Here is a 25,145-nt window from a genome sequence, read left to right as displayed (position 1 = left end):
TAATTTTTTAAAAATGATATTTCTAAGAGTTCTTTATATAAATGGAATCATACAGTAATGTATTCTTTTTCCTGGCTTCTTTTACTGAGCATAATTATTTAAAGATGTATCCATGTTGCTGTCTTATTCATTTATTTTTATTGCTTAGTGGTGTTCCATTGTATGGGTATATGACAGTCTGTTTAGCTGTTGATAGACGTTTGGGGCTTTTGTGTGTTCTAGTTTTGGGCTATTAGAAATAAAGCTGCTATAAATATTTGTGTACAAGCCTTTGTAGGGACATATGTTTTTATTTATATTGGGTAAATACCTAGGAATGGAATGGCTGGATTGTATGTGGCAAGTTTATGTTTAACTTTTTAAGAGATTGCCAAACTGTTTGCTGAAATAGTTGTGCCATTTTACATTCCAGTCAGGAGTGTATGAGAGTTCCTGGTCTCTCCACATCCTTGTCAGTACTTGGTATGATACCCATTCTAATAAGTATATAGTGATATTGTGGCTTTTTTCCATTTCCCCAGTGACTAATAATGTTGAGCATCTTTGCATGTGTTTATTTGTCATCCATAAGTCTTCACTGCCAAAGTGTCAGTACACATCTTTTACTTAAAAAAAAAATTTCTTTTTGCCTTTTTTAAAACTTGGGTTTTTATTATTGAGTTTAGACAATTCTCTGTATATTCTGGGTACAAATCCCCTCCTAGACAAATGTTCTCTGAACTTTTTTTCTACCAGTCTTCAATTTGTCTTCTCATCCTTTTAACTAGTTTTTGAGGAACAGAAGGTTTTAATTTTGTTGAAGGCCAGTTTATCAATTTGTTTCTTTATGGTTGGTGTTTTGGGGGTATATCTTACCTTCTTCTGGGCAATTATTTGTGCCTGAAACTGGGCATAACAGGTGCTGATTAAACATTTGTTGGTTGACTTCTTGAGCCAGAGGAACTCTTTACCTTTGAGGAAAAAACAGCCAAATGTACGTTTTTTATTTCTTTGCCTCTGGATTTAGCATAATATCTACTTAGCAAGTGGGGGAGCTTGGCAAGCCTTAAGAGAAGTAAAGAAGAGATCTAGTAAGAATCTCTAGTACAGTGAATCTATTTTCAAAAAGTGAAATTAATATCACTGTTTGTTCTGAGTGTTCGAGGAATAGGATGTTCTCATTAGTTACTGTCAATATATCCCTCTTCCTACAGGTCTGAGAGTTGGCATCAAATGTATTTTGTGACACACCCCTCCCTCCCCACCTCCATTGACAAGTTGGAGGTCAAAGATTAATCTTACACACCTGCTCAGAAATCAGGTCAAGTCAGAGATGTACACCTAGGCAGTAGTCCTATACCCTCTGTTCTAAACACTCCAGAGGTAAACAAAAAACATGATTTTGATGTCATTTGTAAAACGTTGATAGCCCTTGACATTTGCTGTATATAGTTATTAAAAAACAAAAACAAAAAGCCTTAGTGCCTTTTCACTGACCTAAACCTACTTTATTCTTTAACTGAAATTTGAGATGGCACGTCAGTATCATTCTTTGCCCCTCAACCATGGTTCTGGAGATCGCTTATCATTTTAGAGAGGCAATGTGGCTCAATGGAAAGAGAAGTAGTTAGAAATCAGACATGGATTGAAATCACAGCTTTACTTCTTACTGGCTATAGGATCTTGGAAAACTTTCTTTAGCTCTTTAAAGCCTCAGTTTCCCAGTTTGTAAAATAGAGAGTATACTTCATAGGGTTTGTGATACAGATTAAGTGATGTATGTAAAGCCTGGCGTACTAGGTACTCAGTCTATGGTAGCCAACAGATCCAGCTAAATTAGTACTCATCCACGATATACTGTAAGTTTATTTGGTCAGTCAGAACAAATATTTGAGGGTCTCCTACATGCAAAACATTTTACAAGATCCTGGAGGTAGTTTGTAGAAGTTAAGATTTGTTCCTTAGAAGAAAGAACTTGTGGGATGCCTGGGTGGCTCAGTTGGTTAAGGTGTCTGACTTTGGCTTAGGTCATGATCTCACGGTCTGTGGGTTCAAGCCCCGCGTTGGGCTCTGTGCTGATAGCTCAGAGCCTGGAGCCTGCTTCGGATTCTGTGTCTCTCTCTGCCCCAACCCTGCTCTTGCTCTGTCTCTCTCTATCTCTCAAGAATAAATAGACATTAAAAAAAAAAAAAAAAGAACATGTAACCTGTGCTAAAGTTAAGAGTGAAAGTGTAATATGGCTAGTTTCATGAATGAGTGGTAAGATTAAAAGTGCTGCAAGAGATGGTAGGATTTATATAAAGATAGAAGGTACTTATTTAGTGTAACAGTGAAGCAGATTCCAAATTCAGGGTTGTACTGAAGGATTAGTTTATTTGGCATATCAAAGTGAGAGGTTAACTTCCTTTGAATTTCTTGTTAAATGACTTCCAGATTAGACAGAGTGAGGGAACTCTAAATTTTCCTTTTTCCTCCCTCCCACTCTTTTTTTCTTTCTTTCTTTCTTTCTTTCTTTCTTTCTTTCTTTCTTTCTCTCTCTCTCTCATTCATTCATTCATTCATTCATTCATTCATTCATTCTGTTCTGCTTTGGTTCTACCAGTGATTCCAATTATGTGCAGGAATGTATTCATCTCTTGAGAATGGACATTCTTGTGGTAGATCTGAAAATTAAATCAGGAAACATTTTTTTCTCTCTTGCCTTTAGGTTATATATATTTATCATTATTAAAGACAGTCTAAAAGCCTCATGGTTATAATTTATGTTTTTCTTTAACATCTTCTAAGATGGCACATAAGCCATCAACTGTTTGGTGTTGCATTAACTGCCTTAACAGATATGACTATATGCCTGCTCTGTGCACACACTGTTCTAAGTTGTTTGGGCAGTATGAAAATAATAGAATGTGTGTTTCATGTTGAATAATTTACACTGTACTTGGTAAGGCAAGATAAATACCTTAAATAGTTAATTAACTTTTTGTGAAAAGACATAATCAACTTTTAGTTTATGTAAGAGTAGTGCCAAATACTATCTTTTCTGTGGGTCCTAGTTATATGAGTTTAGAGGATGTAAGATTTTTATAAATCCAACATACTTAAAAGAGAATTCTTAGAAATGATTATTTTGAGCTGCAGGCTAAGTAGATTTTGATGGATGGAGGGGATTCCCAAGGGGGACCAAGGGGACCACTGATCCTGATGTTGAAATGGCAGCCAAAATTCATTGAGCACTTAGCCAGGTACCATTTGAAGAGTTTGTCTTAGCCCATTCAGGCTGCTATAACAAAATAGTACAGACTAGGGAGCTTATAAACAACAGAAATTTGTTCTCACAGTTCTGGAAACTGCTCAGATAGGAGCACTCTTCGGGTCACCGGCTTCTTATTGTATCCTCACATGGTTTAATTGCTTGGGCACTTTCTGGAGCCTCTTTGTATGGCACTAATCCTATTCTTGAGGGCTCCACCCACATGATGTGAGCACCTCTGAAAGGCCTTACCTACCTAAGGTTATCAGCATTACCTTTGGGGTTAGGATTTCAACATAGGAACTTTGGAGGGAGGACATAAAATTCTTACCATAGCTGAGCTTTTGCATACTTTGTATCGTTTGACTCTAAAACTACTGATTCAAAATGCACACTTTTAAATCTTTTCCCAAAAGGGATACCGTTTCCAAGATGCTTTTGTTTTTGTGTCCATGGCCCTGTCTATCCTTCTAGGACTCCCCATTCTAACTTGAGTATTTCTTTTCTTTGCTGCCATAGCATCCTGGGTGCGTCTCCAGTCCACCACCCTGTGCTGCAGGTGTTAGTTTACCTGACCCTGTCACTTAGCCTGCATCCTCAGGACTCAGCACAGTTCTTGGCATATGACAGGTGTTTGATGAGCGAGTGAGAATTAAAGGAAATGAAGGATATGAAGTTAGTTCTAATGAGACCATTCACTGATACAGAGGATTCCATTAGTGCTGCAACTGGTCTATGAAGCAGTTTTTAACTGATTTTTAAAATTAAGGGGTCAGAATTATGGAAATTATCCTTTTTATTTTTTTAAATTATTTTGCTCTGCTAAGATCTTCCTTAGTTCTTCATCCAAGTTCTGATTTGCAACCCATTTATTTCTAGTGGAAGAGGTCTGGCAGACATGTTTTCTGGGAGCAGTTGAGCATTACATTGGGAAATCCACACTAAGCTGGATTTCGGACACAGCTGGATTTGGGAGGCACTACTAGATTCTCTTATGATAATTTAAAGATTTATTTTTTAAACTAGTTTTTAGAAATGAGTGTATAGAATTCTTTGTTGCCAAAACTGGGTGAATAAAGAGTCAGTTCGCTATTGGGCTGTGTGGACAACTTTGAAATGTTTTTAAATAAAAATAGGCATTATTTCTACTGAAATTCATTCAGTTAAGTAAATGTTTAGTGAATGCTTGCTATGTCAGACATTGTGACTGATGAGAGGGACATAATGATAAATTAGGCAGTTCCTGTCCCCAAGACCTCACAGTGTAGTGAGGACATGCATCACATACATCCACAAATTGTTGCAGGACGGTGTGATATGTGTTCTACCGAAGAAGATGGCAGTACAAAAAGGGGTGAAAGTTAGTTCTGCTGAGGATAGCCTTTGCAGTTAAGGAAGGAGACATTTAGGTTGGTTCTGGAAAGATGTATGGGAGCTCATGAGGCAGTTGAGGGTGAAGGGCATAGTGAGTACAGAGACCAGGGTGGTAAAGAGTAGACTCCAGACCCAGATTCTTTAGATTCAAATCCAACTTCTTCCATTTACTAGAAATTTCTTTCGCCTCTCTTTTCTCATGTGCGCAATGTTTCCAGTAGTTTCTACTTCATAGGATAGTTGTAACAATTAAATATGTCATATATAACTGCTTATGACAATGACTCATACATAGAATTGCTTTAGCCTTTGTCATTTTTTTGCAAAGACCAGGTGTGTATAGAACTACATAATGTGCATTCTGGCTTACATAGGAATGGTTTTGGCTGAAGAGTCTGGTCCTTAGCATTTATCCAGGGTGGCCTCACCCTAAAATATCAGTGTTGCTGCTTAGTCCTCTGCCTTGCAGCTGCATCTTCTACTCAGGTTGGTGCACCCTCTCTTTTTCTCAAGCATGGTACCCTCACTCCCAGCTAAGTCTCCCAGACCACTGTAGTCTTTAAGAATGAGGGGGAGGGGCGCCTGGGTGGCGCAGTCGGTTGAGCGTCCGACTTCAGCCAGGTCACGATCTCGCGGTCTGTGAGTTCGAGCCCCGCGTCAGGCTCTGGGCCGATGGCTCAGAGCCTGGAGCCTGTTTCCGATTCTGTGTCTCCCTCTCTCTCTGCCCCTCCCCCGTTCATGCTCTGTCTCTCTCTGTCCCAAAAATAAATAAACGTTGAAAAAAAAAAAAAAAAAAGAATGAGGGGGAGCTGTTCCAGGCCCATTGTGCTTCAGATGACATAGGCTAGGGTGTTTCTTTGCACCTCTCGTGCTCTGATAGCTGTAGGTGGGTCAGGGTTATCAGAAATCCTCACCGTGTCTAACTTTCTTGCTTGCTTCCCAGACTCTCTTCCTCCTCTCCTACCTTTAATTTGCCATTTGGGAGGACAGAGCAGGACTGGTTTGGGCCAGTCTTGTAGTTTTCTGACTTAAAAACCTAGACTTTGAATTCTGAAAAAACAAAACAAAACAAAATCTCATGGTTCCTCTTTGCTACTATTGAAGTTTGTTCATGCTCTATTAGAGCATTTATCACACTCGTATGTGTACATCTCGCTTTCATATTAAGTATGTGTCTCAAACTAAGAGACTTTTTTAAATCTTCAACTTTCTTTCCCCATAACCTAACCCGATATAAGTAGGCACTTAACATTTGAACAAATGAGTGAATGAATGAACACATACAACTGGCCAGCTTCTAAACTGTGTTCTTACCAGCTTTAAAGGTTTCTCAGATGTTTGATAAAGATTACTTTTGTCTGCAAGTAATTGAATATCTGACTAATAGTGGCTTAAATGGAAGTTTATTTTTCTCACATACAGTCCAGAGCTAGGTGTCTCTTAATCTTGATCAATGACTCAGTGGTATCATTGTTGGCATCTTTGTGATCGTCTGGGCTTTTCCATCATGGTCATAAGATGGTTGCCACAGCCCCTCTGTCCTATCTGAAGAATGAAGAGAGGAAAGAGAAGTTGATGGAATGACTGTCTCTCTTAGCAGGAAAACAGGAAAACAAAAGCTTTCCCAGAAGCTCTCCAACAGACTTAGGCTTAATTTTTTATAAGTTGAAGCAGTGTTTCACTGCCACCTCTGGCTGTAGAGAAAATTGGGAGTGGTAATGGGTAAGGGAGGAAGGAGGTTGGAAGTGGACTAGATGAGTCAGTAAACCAACAGGGTTGGCCGCAGGCATAGGAATATAAACAGGACATTATTTTATGGGAGTATAAAGTTCTTTAACTGTAGCATAATTGATCAGATAGTAAAGTGTTCAGTGATAATGTAGTCCATTCTCTACGAATACCTGGGTTATACAGAAAACATTCTGCTTTATCTTTGATTCCCCCCTCCCCCCTTAGGCTGCAGGAGTGATACAGGGCTATAGTATTACAATCAACAAATAATATTTATGTTTTGATTTTTCCTTGAAATATGGGAATACTTGACCACTTTCTTTTTTGTTGCATAATCATTTTTTTTGCTAGTTTTGCTGTACAAATACATTTTCATTGGTACATGTTTATACTTCCATAAATATTGTCTGCCTGAGGTTTTTCCACTTTTTTTTAATGCCAGAGGTTCTTATTTATTTCAGTAATTTTGGGGTTTCTGCTGCATTGAAAGGTTCTTCTTGACCAAAGATACCATTGTATTTTTAATATGTGGTTTCAAAAGATTAACCTTAGCTAAGTATATGCTGTGTAGCTCAAAATATAATTGGTTTTGTTTTTTTTTTAAGATACTTCATTTGAAATTGTTCTGGACATTGCTTATTAGTATGTAATATGTTGACAAATTTAGCATATGATACCCAGAGAGGCAGGATTCTCATTGGAAAGCCAGGTTTTGATATCCATGTGACCTGGATTCAACTAGCAATATTGCCATTTACTACCTAGTCAAAATTACCTAATGTCTCTGAATCTAGTTTCTTAATCCATAACATAGCAATATTAAAGCCTCCGATGAGATCATGTGTGTACTTCGGGGCCTGGCTTGCTGGAGGCACTCAGTGATAGTACAGCAGTAGGTGACTATGTTTTCTATTTTTTTAAGTTGATTTTGAAGGGGAGAGAGAGCTAGTGAGCAGCGCGGGAGGAGCACAGAGAGAGAGCAAAGAGAGAGAGAGAGAGAGAGAGAGAGAGAGCGCGCAAAGAGAGAGGGAGAGAGAGAATCTCAAACAGGCTCTGCACTGTGAGTACAGGGCTCGAACTCATGAAATGTGAGATCATGACCCAAGCTGAAATTGAGTTGGACACCTAATGCACTGAGCCACCCAAGTGCCCCGTGGGTGACTATTTTGACAGCAGAGAATGAGAATACAGGGAGACTTGCTAGCTCATTGCATTTGTAGTTTGTTGTTCTTGTCATTGTTTTTAAATACATAAAGGAAGAAAAAGGAAAATGACAAAAGAAAATGTAATCACAAACATGGTTTGGAGTGGCATTACTTGCTGCTTTAGTTAGTATTGCCAACTTATATTCAGTTTGTTAAAATGTTAGTTTTTTAGAAGTCAGGACAACTTTCTCTTTTGGTAAAAGTTATATCTACCTCTTTATTGCCAAGGCCTTCTGCCCCTTTGTTAATGAGGAAAGAATAATTCCATTGTTTTCCTGTAGTAAGCCAGAAGATCACCACCTAATGGCATAATCACCTTGTAAACCTTGATAATTATGCCTAAGTAATGTCCCAAAATGGACTCCTTTTAGGAAGTAAAATGCTGAGAAGTCATATATTAAAATCAAGCTAATTTTTCTTAGTGGAAGTTCTTTCTGTCTTATTTGTATTAAACATATATTGTTCATCTGATGTTCAGTAAGGGATAAAAGCCATTACTGGAAGTGTTAATAATTCCATTTTTGATTTATCATTTTTAGTGTCTCTTCCAGATAAGAAGAGACTTTGATTTTTGTGGTATTTGATTTTTTTTAAGCTCATGTTAAATCAAAAACGTAAATACTTGTCAACTTTTTATTTCTTTCTCCTATTTAACAGGTTAAATTACAAAGCTACTTAATATGTGTAGTTCTTAAATAAAACTCCCAGTCTCTCAGAAGTTTTGATATTGCGTTCTGCTCGATGGGAAATTGAGAGCATCGGGTCTTAGCTTTCCTCACTCTCACATGTGGAGATGTCCATTTTGTTGTTCCACGGCTCACATCCCTACTTTCTTCACCAAGGCCACCTGTGCTTGATCATACCCATGGCAAGTCTCTGTGCTCTCCTTTGGATTCCTCCTTACCAGCTTTCTCTCCCTTTCTGGGATTTTCCAATATCTGAATGTGAAATGTCCTCAGATACAGTGCTGAAAAAGTTTCATCACCCCAGAAGACTCATTTTCTGTCACTGTGATTCATCTGTTCATCTATCCAAGAAGTATTTATTGAGCTTCTGTTCTGGGCCAGCCACCGTTTTGGGTGCTGGGGACATGTGTCCATGAGCAAAACAAAGATTCCTGCCTCTGTAGAGCTCACTTTCTGGTAAAGGGAGACAGACCTCAAACAATAAACACGATTACTAAGCAGACTGTGTATAGTATGAATAGGTGGTAGGTATATGAAAAATATTAAAAGTAGTTCTAGAATTGGGGGGTGGGGTACAGATTTAAAATTGAGTGGTCATAGGAGACCTTATTGAGAAAGCACAATTGGAAGGAGAGGAGGGAGTTAACCTGTGAATATCTTGGGGAGAAACATCCAGAGAAAGAGAGACACTATCCAGAGAAGACAGCCAGTGCAAAGACCTTAAGATCACAGCATATCCAGTAAGTTTACAAAACATCAAAGAGGCCAGTGTGACTAGAGTAGAGTGAATGAAAATGGACTAGTAGGAACTTAGGTCACAGAGTTAATGAAGGAGGATGGCCATCTGCACTGTTGCGAAGCTTTTACACTAAGTGAAATGGGGAGCCGTTCGGTCCTTCAGCAAATTCTTGTGCTCTTGCTATGTACAGTGATACCATGCTAACTATGCCCTTGTGAATTCATACTTTATTTCAGAAACTAGACCATAAATACATTGTATGTTAATTAACATGTTCAACAACAGAGAAATGAGCAGGCACTATCCTAGCACAGAGAGAGAGAAACTTAATTTGTTTCTTATGCCTGTTGCCTCAATTTTTTCTCCTGGATTTTGCTGCTTCTGGTGCCAGTACTTAATGCTTTCAGTGCCATTTTTCTGGCTTTTTCTCTTTTCATAACCTCTTTCTTCTACCAGTTCTGTTGAGGTTGACTGTCTTATAGAACTCTTTACTTTTGACAATTAAAATCTCTCTGGCTGTTCTACAGTAGTTCCCCCTTATCAGCAGTTTTGCTCTCTACAGTGTCTGGAGGCTGAGGATTCTCCTGATGTGTGGTCAGAAGGTCCTCAGTAGCCTAATGCTATGCCACAGTGTCTATGTCATTCACCTCACTTCATGTCATCACATAGGCATTTTTTCATCTCACATCACAAGAAGAAAGGTGAGTACGGTATAGTAAGGTATTTTGAGAGTGAGAGAGACCTCATTCACATAACTTTTATTATAATACATTTTATAATTGTTTTTTAAAAAAATTTTTAATGTTCATTTGTTTTTGAGACAGAGACAGAGCATGAGTTGGGGGGGGGGAGGGGGCGGCGGGCAGAAAGAGAGAGGGAGACACAGAATCCGAAGCAGGCTCCAGGCTCTGAGCTGTCAGCACAGAGCCCGACGCGGGGCTCGAACTCACGGACCGTGAGATCATGACCTGAGCTAAAGTCAGATGCTTAACTGACTGAGCCACCCAGGCACCTCTGTTATAATTGTTTTAGTTTATTATGGTTGTTAATCTCTTACTTTCATTTACTACTGTTTTCTTCTCTCCACTCTCATGTCCTTCAAGATTGATTCTAAAGAATGTTTTCTTCTCCATACTGACTCCCTTAGACAGCAGTTATAATCTGTGTAACTAATATCTGAGCTCTAGAAGAAACTTCGTGTTCTTTCCAGACTTGTATTTTTAACTGAATATGTCTAACAATATAACAAATGAAGATCATCCTGGGGTCTGTCACTTGCACAATTTTGGTATCTTCACATTGGAAGATTAACTCTGGTTCTGCTGTCTATGTAATCCATCACCAATTATTGTCCATTTTCTTTAGTTAAATATTTTTTGTATTTTCCCTATTTTCATTCCTGTACTAACCCTAGTCTGGTGTTTCCAAACTGTTATCAAGGCCCTGTTTTAGATTCATGACTCTATTATTTCACTCCTATTCCATTTTTTTTTTCATTTTTTCAACCAGAAAGCTAAGTGAAAGCAATAGCTTGTCAAAATTGATGTGAAATAAGTAGTGCTAACACACTCAGTTGATATAAATCTAGGCTTTAAAATAGTACTTCTGTCTCCTAAATTGTAAAGAAAGGTTTGTTTATTCCTTTCACCCGAGTCTCACTTTTGAAGAACTACCATTTAAGACTACCATTCGTGAGACTTTAGCCTGTGTAGCCCCATCTTAAGTATATATATGTTTTCTGTCAAGGTTTTGAAATAGGAAAAAATAACTCCAATTCAGGCAACCACCTTGACAAAGTAGGATCCCCAGGCTGGTCCCCAGCATTCTCTCCTCAGTCCCTCTCCCTTCTTGCTGTGCACGCTCCTCTTGGGAAATCTCATCTACTCCTATGGCTTCCATTGCCATCTACAGACCTTTGATTCCCCAGTTCATATTTCCTGCCTGTACCTCTGCACTGAGCTCCACACTTGTGTTTTCAGCTACCTGCTAAACATCTCTCTTTGATGGCAAGTCACATTCAGTAATTTACAGCTCAGTTCATTACCCAAACCTGCTTCTCTGTGTCTTTATAGACTCTGGAGCTACTATCCACTTAGGCACCCAAACCAGGTAGTTATTATCTTAGGGCTTTTTTCTTCCTTTCCTCCATATCCGGCTCATTCTAAACCTCAATTGATACCCCTCAGATCTCTCCTTTCTTCTCCAGACTCACTGCCACTGTTTAGGCTTAGACTTTCATTATCTCTGGCCCAGAATTTTGAATTATTGTCTTCACCAGTCTCCCTGTCTCCAGTCGTCACTTTCTCCTGTGTGCTATAGTAGTTATCTTTAATGTCTTTTGGATGCTTTCCCAATCCTGAATAATAAAGTCCAGATTCCTCAGCCTGACTTTTAGGCTGTCTGTAATCTAGCTCCTGCCACTGACCAGCCTAATAACCTGCTCTTAGCCTTTCGCTAACCATACAGACCAGTTATACCTAATTGTTTACAGCTTCCTAGTGCCACTCATTTTATATCTTTGTGTTTTTACATGCTGTGCCTCGTTGGCTCTTTTTACTAGTTGAACTAACAAACTCCAGCCTGTCCATTAACCAGAGATATATATCCATTAAGACCCACTTTAAGACTCTTTTATTCTAAGTTTTTATCTTTCCTCCTCAGCAGTTTAGTACTTTTTTGTACTTTGACCATCTTATATATATATATTCATTTTATGGAGTGAAGTCTTATGTGCCTTATTTCCATGGCAGATGTTCTTTGAGGGCAGAGATATCTTAATGATGTTTTATCCCCAGTGTGGAATGGAGTTACTGAGGCATGTAGAGACATAATAAATGTTGAATGAATGCATAAACCAATACACCTCTGCCTACTTTCAGCCCCAAGTATTGTGTTCTTGGTCTAGGAGCCTTCCTCCTTGGCCTGTAATTTTTGTCTTCCATTCTACAACATATAGCAATAGAGATGATTTCCACTAAGTAGTCATGATTATAGTAATCTCATGGAGGGGGAGAAGCGAAATTCAGCCTCAAATATCATATATATGAATGATGAAGCATGAATTTTAAACTCCATTGTTTGTTTTTGTCACCACTTTACCTGAATTATAGTTTGCTGGACACTAGCTCAACATTACCCAAAGTAATTCTGTGGAACGAATATATAACAGGTGTAGGTCAAAAGGAGAGTTCTGTAGTCAATGCCATTGGAAGATCCTGGGTTAATAAAGATAAGCTCATTTATTTGAGTTCTCAGAGCCTATAATATGCTATCATATACATTTTGAATCTTGCTTGCCCCATTTTCATGAGGGATTAATGTTCCATGGAACATACTTTGGGAAATGCCCAACTCTGTGGGTTTGTTTGTATTTGTTTTTGTTTTTTTGAACATGAGTCAGGGTATTTTCAACCACAAATAACAGAAAAGTAGATCCAAATTGGGTTAAATAATAGGGGTTTTTAAATAAGAAGTTTGGAGGTGAGCTGTGTCAAAATTGGTTAATCTCCCTACAGGTTGATATCAGAGGTCTGGACTAACTTCTCTGCCATTTTTTGGCTTTCCCTTTTCGGATGCAAGTAGCTACTACAGCTACTATATCTTCCATGACAGTGTTCAAAGCTGGAAGAAAGATGGATTTGTTTCTTGTACATCTCTTTTTATCCAGGAGGAAAATCCTGGAATGCTCTCTTTCCCAAGTGGGCTTTCCTTCATATCTCATTGTCCAACTTTGAGTTACATGCTCATGCTGGAAGGGTAAGCCATCATAATTCATCCTCTGGGACTAAGAGGGAACTCATTTTCTCTGAGTGCATTACCACCCCAATGTTGGAGTTCTGTTTACAAAGAAAAGCTTTAGAGAGACAACTAACAGGGTCTGCAAAATTATATCTGTACTTCAAAGTCATGTCTTTTAAATTGAATGTTCTTATTCTCTTCATTGTCTCAGATAATCAAGAGTTTAAATATATGTTGAGATTGAGCAACTAAAATATTGGGAGTGGATGGGGAAGTATATAAATTAAGTATTTTTATTGTTAAATAATTTAAACTAATAAAAAATTATAATAGGTAATATTACAGCTGTGAAACTTGCATGAACTTATATCCATGATTCAGAGATTTTTCTTTTATGAGAGAGAGAGCGTGAGCTGGGGATGGGCAGAGGGAGAGATGGAGAGAATCTTAAGCAGGCTCCATGGTCATGTATGTGAGATCATGGCCTGAGCTGAAATCAGGAGTCAGACATTTAACCGACTGAGCCACCCAGGTGCCCGCAGAGATTTATTTTTGATAGGACTTTGAGATTTCTTTTTTATATTTATTTGTTTATATTTTCTTTCATAGTAGGTAGCTTTGGGCTAGGCTTCTAAACCTTTCTTCAGGAATTATTTTCCTGTGCTATTGGAGCTAGTTGGATATTTGAGAAACCTCACTCTAGAGCTGTAGCATTCCCTGTACTCTGCTATACTTCATGTGAGTTACAGGTTTGTGACATCCATTCTTCATTCATAACTATTTTCTCCCCAAATCAACCAATATGGAAAACATTTATTCCACAAAAAACTGAGCCTACAATTTTGATGTCATGCCACCAGGTGGTAGCAATGTCAGGATAGGAGAATTTATATATTGGTTTCCTGGCATAGCCCTAATTTCAATTTGTTTGGCCTGTTTTGCCTCAAAAACCATATCAATATTTTATACATTTTAATATTTATATATTTAAAATGTGTGTGGCTGCTTTATGCATTTAGAAGTTTTACAAAAAGAGCCCTGTTTGTTGTGTGCTTTTTTTTGTTTAAAGTATAGTTCTTACTTGACCAAAGGTATGGCTCAAACTTCCAGGTCTGTATTTCATCAGATTCAAATATAGGGCTTTGTTCAGGCTCCCTCGTATTTATATTTGTTTATAACTATAAATCTCCTACACTACAACTCTTTGGAAAAATAAGTTTAGAATAGATACAAAACAACCTCAGTTTTAAGTTTCGTTAATTATTATGTTTTTAAAAACTATATGTATTTTACCTTTTCAATTATTTCTAACACGTAAACTTGCTGCAAATCTTAGTTTGGTTGCCTGTTCTCAACTCTTGAGCTAGTTTACCATCTGAATGTGTTAGGTTGCCCTCTTTACTCTGCGAAAGCTATTTTGGCTATGGAAGAGAAGGCTTTAGGTTGCCTTTTTAATCCTTTGAAATCCAAGTTCTCATGAATCTTTCCATTGTAAGAAGCAGAAATAGAAAAAAAATAATGGGCTTTATTTTCTTAAGATGGTAAAAGCCTCTATGCGCAGGTACTCTACAGTTTCTCAATACTGTTGTCTCTTTATGACTTGTTCTTTGGCTTTATAAATTTATTTTTTTAAGTTTATTTATTTATTTAGAGAGAGCATGTGCATGAGTGGTGGGGGGTGGGGAGGCAAAAAGAGAGAGGGAGAGAGAGAATCCCAAGCAGGCTCTGCAGTGTCCGTGTAGATCCTGTTGTGGGGCTCCATCTCATGAACCTTGAAATCATGACCTGAGCTGAAATTAAGAGTCAGATGCTCAACAGACTGAGCCACCTAGGAGCCCCGGCTTTATAAATTTAATGTGGAGTTTATTATAACATGACCTCAATAGAAATTTAAAGCTTTAAATTTAACATCTGTTTAAATTAAATAGAAACTTGAGCTTAGATTCTTTAATTGATGCTACTTAGCAAGTAATTTATTGTATTTTAGATTGGTGGCTTCTAATGAAATTTAAATACTTAAACTGAATAACATTGTATCAAAACATTTTAAATAGCATTTTAGCAACATTTTCATTAAAAATTTTAATAGTGGACGATCTTCATTATTGTAAGTGTTCAGAAATGGTAAGAGTAAAATGTGGGCATATTATTTCCCAGTGCTCTTAAAAAACAGTAGGAAAATCACCAATTCCTTATGTAAAAATAATTTTGCTGATCTTAGCATCTATGTAGATCTATTGGCTGATTCTGTCAATTATTGTATAAAAGTAAGAAATTGGCCAGCCATCCTGGAGTTTGTTGGATATGAGTGTCCCTATGGGCTACTGTGAGCCATACTTAAAAGTGAGAGAGCAAGAGCCCACTTGGAGCCATGTTAAATTCTGCCCCAGAGAGCACTGAAACCTAGCATAAAGTCTGTGAGGAATGAACCTCTGAAAAACCAGACTAGAAGGGAGTGGGGAGCCAAGCTGGGGAAGAGAGGTGGTGAGAGATGGAATATTGTGTAGCCCTCAGAGAATGTATCTTCTGCATCTTGGGGATTGTAGTTGGGGGGACACAACAGGGAAGTCTGCAAAGACCCAGGAGTGTAGCCATGTGAGGATTTAGTGTAAACATCTGTCAAGCCCAGAAAGCACTGAGACATCTTCACAACAGTACCTGTGTATGCTGTTTTTCTGTCCCCTTAACCTATTTTCTCTCCCCTCCTCCAGGCCTTGGTAGAGGTGGGGGACAGGAAGCAGAAACTGCAGTTAGTGGACTGGAGGGAGAACAGAAACTCTCCAAGAAAGAGGACAATGTGCCTTTTTTAGCAAAAGACCCATTGGCAGCCATCTGTTGCTGAAAAGGGAAGTCTTATCTTTAAATCAAGTATTGATTATTTTGTTAAACATTTTAATTTCTGATCAGGGCTTTTGCTTTGCAACTTAAAATAATTGCAGATACTAAGAGTCATCAAAGAAATCATGGGACTCCTATCTCTTCTAGTGGCAGAGAAGTGCTTCCCACACCTAGCTGTTTTTCAAATGGCAGTTGGGGCAGGAATTAAAGTTGCATTTATGGTTTAAACCCATAGGTACAGTGCAAAATATGTATACATTATTTGTTAATACAAAAATGTTAATAATAAAAATCTCATTTTTATACTTAATTCTAAGTTTCCCTTTGATTTAAAAAAAAATCACTTATTGAAGAAACAGGTCATTCCAGATAATTTTAGACTTAACCTGCTAAGTGGATTTTGGGTTTCCTTGTCAAGTAGAATTTCTTAACAGATTCCCTAACTAGGACATATTCTTGCCCACAGCACTGACAGACATAATAATTCCTACTTATTTTCACTATTCACTGGGGTCCTTTTACAAGGAAGAATGGTTGTTGGTAGACAGTAACCTCTGCTGCTTAGCCCTCATTTCAGAATTTATCATATTACAACCCAGTTCTCATGTCTGAAGAGCCTAATCTTCCATAACTTTGTTTGGAACCTGCTTCACTTCATCAGCTGGATTTTGCATGTTTTTGGCTTCCAAAATATCTAAAGGACTCTTAATTGGATTCTGACTGTAGTCACAACTTCTGTTTTCACTACACTATAAGGCTTCTGTTGGACTTTCTTTATCTTCTATATCTCTCAACTACTTTTTAATGTTTTTTTATCACTTCATAGAAATTAAAAATAATTCTGTTTCAAATAGTTCATTTCCAAATTTTCTTGCTTTTTCCTTCTTGTAATTTCTTTACTCTTCTTTTTTTCCTTTTATTACTTAATCTTAGCGAACATACATACTCCTTATATTTCTAGTTGAAAGAATGCTTATCTCCTGTTTGTTGTGCATTGCTCTCTGACAGTTCATTTCTTCACATTGTAATTTTTGATTATTGTGATCTCGTCTTCAGCAGGTATATCATGTGTGAGAGTTTGAGTTCTTTGGGTTTGTAGGTATGCACTTACTGAATGGCTTCACTTTCCCTTTGTGTTGCTTTCTTAATGGGATTCTCACATTTTTCCAGTGTCCATTATTTAAGATTTCTGGTGCACTTGTCTCATTTCCAGGTTTTTCAGCGTGCTCCACAGGTTGGATTGCTGGAATATGACTTCCTTGTTAAATGGAGTATGAGTTTGCTATATTTTTACTAGCTTCACAGAGCATTGTCTTTTTTTTTTCTTCAGTATATGAAATTTATTGTCAAATTGGTTTCCATACAACACCCAGTGCTCATCCCAAAAGGTGCCCTCCTCAATACCCATCACCCACCCTCCCCTCCCTCCCACCCCCCATCAACCCTCAGTTTGTTCTCAGTTTTTAAAGTCTCTTATGCTTTGGCTCTCTCCCACTCTAACCTCTTTTTTTTTTTTTTTTCCTTCCCCTCCCCCATGGGTTTCTGTTAAGTTTCTCAGGATCCACATAAGAGTGAAAACATATGGTATCTGTCTTTCTCTGTATGGCTTATTTCACTTAGCATCATACTCTCCATTTCCATCCATGTTGCTACAAAGGGCCATATTTTGTTCTTTCTCATTGCCCTGTAGTACTCCATTGTGTATATAAACCACAATTTCTTTATCCATTCATCAGTTGATGGACATTTAGGCTCTTTCCATAATTTGGCTATTGTTGAGAGTGCTGCTATAAACATTGGGGTACAAGTGCCCCTATGCATCAGTACTCCTGTATCCCTTGGGTAAATTCCTGGCAGTGCTATTGCTGGGTCATAGGGTAGATCTATTTTTAATTTTCTGAGGAACCTCCACACTGTTTCCCAGAGTGGCTGCACCAATTTGCATTCCCACCAACAGTGCAAGAGGGTTCCCGTTTCTCCACATCCTCTCCAGCATCTATAGTCTCCTGATTTGTTCATTTTGGCCACTCTGACTGGCGTGAGGTGGTATCTGAGTGTGGTTTTGATTTGTATTTCCCTGATAAGGAGCGACGTTGAGCATCTTTTCATGTGCCTGTTGGCCATCTGGATGTCTTCTTTAGAGAAGTGTCTATTCATGTTTTCTGCCCATTTCTTCACTGGATTATTTGTTTTTCGGGTGTGGGGTTTGGTGAGCTCTTTATAGATTTTGGATACTAGCCCTTTGTCTGATATGTCATTTGCAAATATCTTTTCCCATTCTGTTGGTTGCCTTTTAGTTTTGTTGGTTGTTTCCTTTGCTGTGCAGAAGCTTTTTATCTTGATGAGGTCCCAATAGTTCATTTTTGCTTTTAATTCCCTTGCCTTTGGGGATGTGTTGAGTAAGAGATTGCTACGGCTGAGGTCAGAGAGGTCTTTTCCTGCTTTCTCCTCTAGGGTTTTGATGGTTTCCTGTCTCACATTCAGGTCCTTTATCCATTTTGAGTTTGTTTTTGTGAATGGTGTGAGAAAGTGGTCTAGTTTCAACCTTCTGCATGTTGCTGTCCAGTTCTCCCAGCACCATTTGTTAAAGAGACTGTCTTTTTTCCATTGGATGTTCTTTCCTGCTTTGGCAAAGATGAGTTGGCCATACGTTTGTGGGTCTAGTTCTGGGGTTTCTATTCTATTCCATTGGTCTATGTGTCCGTTTTTGTGCCAGAGCATTGTCTTTTAATAAGCACTATCTATTGCATAAGGAAAAACAATTTAATACAAAAACACCCAGCATTCAGTGCTCACTACATGCCTTGAGTTATTTGTTACTATATTAATTTACCGAAAAGATTCAAGCCAATACTATTTTAACTGTGTATATAGTGGGCACTTCATGAAAGCTTATTGAATGAAGAGCCTTCCTGGCATATATTAATTTATTCTTCTCACTCCTGTTCTTGGAGACTTAGTTCTACAGCCCAATATAGAAGAGTAAGAATGTTTTAAATCTGATACCTTCTAAAATTATCCAAATTCACAACATTCATTGCTAGCCAGCGGTATATGAAGTAGACTATTATTAAAGCTTTATCTGTTGTAAGAATTAAGATGGTAATGGCAGAAAACCCAAATTTACTTGGCATAAATGATAAAGGTGAAATTGGTTTAATGCCTCATTAAATTAAAAATTGTCAAAAGTAGGGCCTACTTCAGGTATCATTTAATTAAGATTGTGATTCTATTTCTCTGCATTTATCTTGGCTTTGCCTTTTGTGTGGTACCCATATCACTGAAGTCGGCTTTCTTCACTGTTGTAAGATGGCTGCCAGCAGTGGTTTGGGCTGTCTGCTTCCTTGTAGCCTTGTAGTTTAGGATCCAGAGGGCAGGAGAGTGTTGTTTCTCAGAACCACTGAAATCACCTGTGGCAAAGAGCATTCCAGACAGTGATAGACTTAGGCTAGGGGTCACTGGCTATCCCTCAGTAACACCCAAAGCTTTATTAAACCCTAACAAGAAATGGGCAAGACGTACATGAAGAAAACTACAAAAGTCTACTGGAAGACATGAAAGAACACTTTTTTTTAATGTTTATTTTTTGAGAGACACAGAGTGAGCGGGGGAGGGACAGAGAGAGAGGGAGAGAGAGAAGGGGAGAGAGAGAGAGAGAGAGAGAGAGAATGAATCCCAAGCAGGCTCTGCGCTGTCAGTGCAGAGCCTCATGTGGGGCTCGAACCCATGAACTGTGAGAACATGACCTGAGCTGAAACCAAGAGGATGCTTAACCTACTAAGCCACCCAGGTGCCCCTGTTTTAGTCTTTTTTTTTTTTTTTTTTTTTTTAAATCCTGATGCTTAAGCCACAACCTGCATCAATGAAATCAGGATTTTGGCGTGTGGGGATAGCAACCAGGCAGTAGTATTTTTTATTTTATTATTATTATTTTTTTTATCTTTTTTTTTTTTTTTTGGGACAGAGAGAGACAGAGCATGAACGGGGGAGGGGCAGAGAGAGAGGGAGACACAGAATCAGAAACAGGCTCCAGGCTCCGAGCCATCAGCCCAGAGCCTGACGCGGGGCTCAAACTCACGGACCGCGAGATCGTGACCTGGCTGAAGTCGGACGCTTAACCGACTGCGCCACCCAGGCGCCCCCCTGTTTTAGTCTTTTAACAAAAATGTACTCATTTTAATTTCTTGAGAATATATATTGCTTATAATGGGGAAATAATTTTTTTAAATAATAGTGACATATGCTTATTATATAGAAAGTTTAAAAATATGACCCACAGTACAGAGATTACCATTTTTTAATTTTTGTGCATTTTCTTGCAGGGTTTTTTTTTTTTTTTTGTCATGAATAGGCTCTCAAATGTATTGACAGTCGTGTTTCCAGCTTTTTAAAAACTCTGTTCTGTATTTTATAGTGTCATTAAAGATTCTTCCAAAACATTTCCTTTGGCTACGTAATTGTGACATATTCATACCATGAAATACTGATTTAAAATTTCTCTATTGTTAAGGCAATTACACGGCTCCTGTCTTTATATATGTCTTTTCAGTGTTCTTAGTTTCCTTGTCACTGATGTGTAAATGAAATGTTGCCTTAAAAAGTAAATTTTAAAGTTGTAATACTCTAACAAGACTTTTTAGATATGTTAAATATTAAAGTAAATGATACTGCTCTTTTTTTTTTTTAAAGAGAAACGAAAGACATAGAATCTATTTTTCCCATAATATACTGTATGTGAGTCTTGATAAAGCAGTAGACTGGTCTGGTTTCTCTTGCTGTTACCTCTTTTCTGCATTCTCTGTTCCCTGACATTCTTTCCCACCTATGGAAATCTCTATGTTCCTTCCCTAATGCTTTGACATTGTTTTGTTTCTTAAAAGGAGCAAATCAGAATTCCGATGCAGACAGCTTGAATCAATCTTTCTGTTCCTCTTATGAATAGGCAGTTCCTCCAAGCAGTGAACTACCTCTTTAGAAAACATTGGCATTATGTTTCTCAACCCTCAGTATCTGTATAGGTGGTCTGGAATGCATTAAAGAGAGGCATTGTGTCAGATCCTCAAATCTAAAGATGAATTCCTCTTCTTACTAATTATAAGTAGTATCTGTTGTTGTTGCTGTTGTTTGTTCTGAGTTGCTGGGTTTTAAAACATTATTTAATGAAAGTAGGAAATGGACTTGGTGTAGTGTACAGTTGGTTCTTATTTATGGAAATGTATATAGAGTGCTCTTCAAAGGGATTTTATGGTGAATACCTTTCTGGAATGTAGAGTATCACTCATTTTTCTATTTTTGTAAATGTGGTCTTTTGTATTTCTTTTAGTGACAGAATTAAGATATTTTGTTTGTTTCTAGTTCAGGTTGCAATACTTAGCAGTAATTCATTTTTGCTGATGAACTAGATAATCTTCTCCCATTTATAAATATCTCATGTATTTTAGTTGGGTTTGTTATTATAACAAAACAGGTTTTTGTTCAGACCAGTAGTTCTCAAAAGTGTGGTGCCCCCAGACCAGAAGCGTCAGCATCACCCATCACCTGTGAGCACATTAGAAATACTGATTATTAAGTTCTACTCCAGACCTAGTATTCAGAAACTGTGTGGTGTAGCCCGGCAACCTGTGTTTTAACAAGCCCTTCAGGTGATTCTGATATATGCTCAAGTTTGTACCATTGGCTTAGATAGTATCTATACAGTGGCCAAAAATCCCTGCTCTTTGGAAGCCTGGGTTTGGTTTAATTCCAGGGTATGTGTTAAAAACTTTAGCAATTTTGCTTCTGAGAGATGTGTAGGTGAAAAGCTGTTAGCAGGGGTGCCTCACAGGAGTTGCTTTCATTGTTTCTGGTAGTTGAGATTTTGAGAACAAGGGCCAGGAGTCCTTCCCTATTGAGCTGAACCAAGTTGCTTCAGTACTTCGGATAATTAGCAGATGCTTCTCATCTGAGCATGTCATTTAGGTTGTGCCTTCCCCCCCTTACCAACGTACTTAAAATGACAAATCATGAAATCATATTTAAAACAGATATTATTTTCAGAGTTAAGGAATTCCTGAATTAGCTGTTTCAAATGCTTTTAAGTTATACATACTTACAAGCAGCCATACAATACCTGGAAGACACTTCATCAATGTAATGAAGATATATATCTACTAATTATTGGCTTATTTTTATATAATTATTAACTATTTGGATAACATCTTCTTATCTGGTTTTTTAAAAAATATTTTTAATGGAAATATGTATTTTTTCACTGGAAGATTCTCTACTCCTGAATTTAAATGTCACATGCCTTTATTATTTCAGGGGAGTCCTGCAGGGTGGAATATTAACTTTTTAAACATGACACTATTTTATAAACGGGAACCCTTGTTTTAAAAAACTAGATCTTGGGGCGCCTGGGTGGCTCAGTCGGTTAAGCCTCCGACTTTGGCTCAGGTCGTGATCTCACGGTTCGTGAGTTCGAGCCCCGAGTCGAGCTCTGTGCTGAGAGCTCAGAGCCTGGAGCCTGTTTCAGATTCTGTGTCTCCCTCCCTGTCTCTCTCTCTCTCTCTCTCTCTCTCTCTGACCCTCCCCTGTTCATGCTCTGTCTCTCTGTCTCAAAAATAAATAAACGTTAAAAAAAAAATTAAAAAAATAAATACCTAGATCTTGTTAAATCTAGGACTTTAAAGCATATTTTGGCTCCTAAATCTACAGATTTTTTTTTTTTTTTTTTTTTAAACCTCGGAAGATAATTACTCTCAGAAGAGGTGTAGCTGGTTTGGTGATGGTGTCTTCTTGGCAACACAGATGGATCTTGTTCGTGCTATGGATTAGAATCAGTGATGAGAGAGCCATTAAAGGAAAGCTGACAATGTTTCCTTTATGCATATTGAGAAATGGAAGATTTCCTAAAGCCAGGATAAAGCCACTAACTTTTGGAAGATACTGTTTGTGATTTTTAATCTATGACACATAAGTATTATTTACCCTGTACATATAACTAGGTCATATTGTGAAAGGTCAGCTTCTTATAATCAGCCTAAAGAAATTCATCCAGTCATTAATTATTTTCTAAATGTTTGTAACTCAAGAGTGAGGGAGGAGTGGAATAGATTTTAAGAAGGCTCTTAATCATATGAGTCTGAAATTTCTAACTAGCAGAAGATGTGGTGGTGAATTTAGTATTGGGAATATCCTTTGATGCTTTAGTCGTGGGCCCAGGTGAGATTAATAAAATTGAGACAAAGGGAAGCAATGTTTTTAAGCTACCTAGTCCTTTTTGGTGTGGTCCCAGCCATATGCTAATGAATATTCTATGTTTTGGTCTCTTTATGCTGGTATTATTTAATCCACTTCCACATATAACTTACCACTTTCTAAGCTTAGTATAGTACTTGAACTGATCACTTTTAAGGTATGTAAAACATGCATAAAAACTGCAACAGACTAATAGATTTTTCCTTCTTGAAGAACTTAGTATGTCAAGTATGTAATGGCTTATAATGTAACTGATTTAAGAATAATAAGTGAGGCATTCATTTTTGACTCAGTCAGTGAGATAGACCATAATACTACAAGTCTGTAAGAAATAGTCTAGAGTGTTTTATTTCACTTTAGGCAGAAATGAAATGAAATTTGAAGAAAGAAGTATATAAAACATTTTTTTGAATTTTCAAATTCATGTCTTTTAATTTAAATTTGTGTTAGCTAACATATAGTATAGTTTTGGTTTCAGGAGTAGAATTTAGTGATTCATCACTTAAAATTCAGTTCTTAACTAAATAATATACCTCAAGTTACTTGGCATGGAGTTGGAGGACCTGATAAATAAAGATTTCAGAAAAGACTGAAAGCGTATTATTCATTTTTCTGATTGGATGAGAGGATATATTTTTCAGCGTTTTTGGTTGTTTTTTTTTTTTTTTTCATTCTGCCCTAATGATTCATGGTCATTTGCTTCAAATTAGAGAAGTTAGTTCCCAATGTAGTTTTTGACTTACTTGTTACACTGACTTGGGCTGAAAACAAATCTCATCTTGACTTCTTGACTTATAAATTTCATGTTAAGCAAGTTCATCATTGGAAGCCATTTTGTTTCTTTTAATTCTCCAGTTATCTGAGGGAAACCAAAAGCATGCAAATCTACAGAAAAGCATTGAGAAAGCTAAAGTTGGCCGACATGAAACGGTAAGTTTGTGTCTGTAGATTCCTTAATAATGTCAATTCTAAATAGAAAAGTAAGAACATAGAGTTATCTATGAGTAGTATGCCATTCCTATCAGAAGAGAGGTGAGTACAGCAAAGGACATGGACATTGGACCTGGTAGGATTTACTAATTTTAAGTATAGACTTATTTTTTATTATTATATTATGTATGGCAGCATAACATAGAAGCATAAATTCTGGGGCCAGGTGGCCTGGGTATGAAAGTCTCCTAAATTTTCTGTTCTCAGTTTTCCCAGCTATAAAATAGGGAACAAAATCTACCTCTTTGGGGTATCCTGTGGCTTAAACTACCTTATATTTGCAAAGCATTTAGAAGAGGGCCTGGCACAAGGTAAGCCCTTTATAAATGCTTATGAAAAATTTTGAGAGTCAAGTTTTTAAGTCTTGGCATAGAACATATTGAAAACTATCAATATATTATCCTTGAGGGTTTGTAATATTTCTAAATTATTTAAATGAATACTGATACACTGTTTTATTTTAAAAAGTGTAATGTTCTCTAAAGTATTATGTTAGGGGTTTTTAAAAATCACTTGACTTTCTAGTTTCATCTTTATCTCAAGTATGGATTTATGACTTAAAAAAACTATTAAAGATCAGCAGGCACCACTAAGCATTCCATCTAGGCCTCTGTTTGTATCACTTGATTGTGAAAGAGACTCAAAAACCTGTCACATTATGGGGCGCCTGGGTGCTCAGTCGGTTAGGTGTCCGACTTCAGCTCAGGTCATGGTCTCACAGTCTGTGGGTTCAAGCCCCACGTCAGGCTTTGTGCTCACAGCTTGGAGCCTGGAGCCTGCTTTGGATTCTGTGTCTCACTCTCTCTTTGCCCATCCTCAACTCGCACTCGCTCTGTCTCTGAAAAATAATCATTAAAAATTTAAAAAAACGAAACAAAACCCCGTCACGTTGTAGAAAAAAATATATCACAGGTTTGCAGTGGCTTTTCACAACTATTTCACATACCTTCTTTTATGTGAATAGTCAGCAGTCACAGATAGGAATTGGAATTTGGTAATTTTTGAAAAATGTTCAAGGGAAGGTAAGTTCTGGCATAACCTGAAGCTGTTATATTTCTTTAATTGACAGAGCAATTACTATTTCTTTATTTGATCCTTTTTTTTCTTTAACATTGGCAATAAATTATAGAAGCACCTTCGATTAATGGTGACATATCCATGCCCAAAAGTTGTCTGCTGCATGTTACCCAGCCCACTGGATCTATTGCAGCTAGGAAAAAACCTAGTTGGTGCTTGCGTCTATCAGAAGACTATAGTAGTTTAGAAAGGCTCCTGAGAATGATGGACTCTTGTGTTAATCGTGAGAACACCAATCATGATTTTTTAGAAACACCTAGCCGCTGTTTACTAGGTATTATCCATGGTGATGCTGCTGC

The 25,145-nt window shown here is 37.6% G+C and overlaps 1 protein-coding gene across 3 annotated transcripts in view; it reads left to right on the top strand.

Moving 5' to 3' along the window:
- Nucleotides 1–25,145, top strand: part of MND1 (meiotic nuclear divisions 1) — a 64,635-nt gene that overhangs the window by 18,583 nt on the left and 20,907 nt on the right. For all 3 annotated transcript variants that reach the window (XR_007151877.1, XM_047857663.1, XM_047857664.1), the window contains exon 5: nt 23,635–23,709. Coding sequence is in view for 2 of the 3 variants with exons in the window: in XM_047857663.1 (XP_047713619.1) it covers nt 23,635–23,709 (75 nt within the window). In the remaining variant the exon portion in view is untranslated. The remainder of the gene's footprint in view (nt 1–23,634; nt 23,710–25,145) is intronic.

Source organism: Prionailurus viverrinus, chromosome B1, assembly GCF_022837055.1.
Source record: "Prionailurus viverrinus isolate Anna chromosome B1, UM_Priviv_1.0, whole genome shotgun sequence".
NCBI classification, from domain to species: domain Eukaryota; kingdom Metazoa; phylum Chordata; class Mammalia; order Carnivora; family Felidae; genus Prionailurus; species Prionailurus viverrinus.
This window is presented reverse-complemented; position numbering and strand designations above follow the sequence as displayed.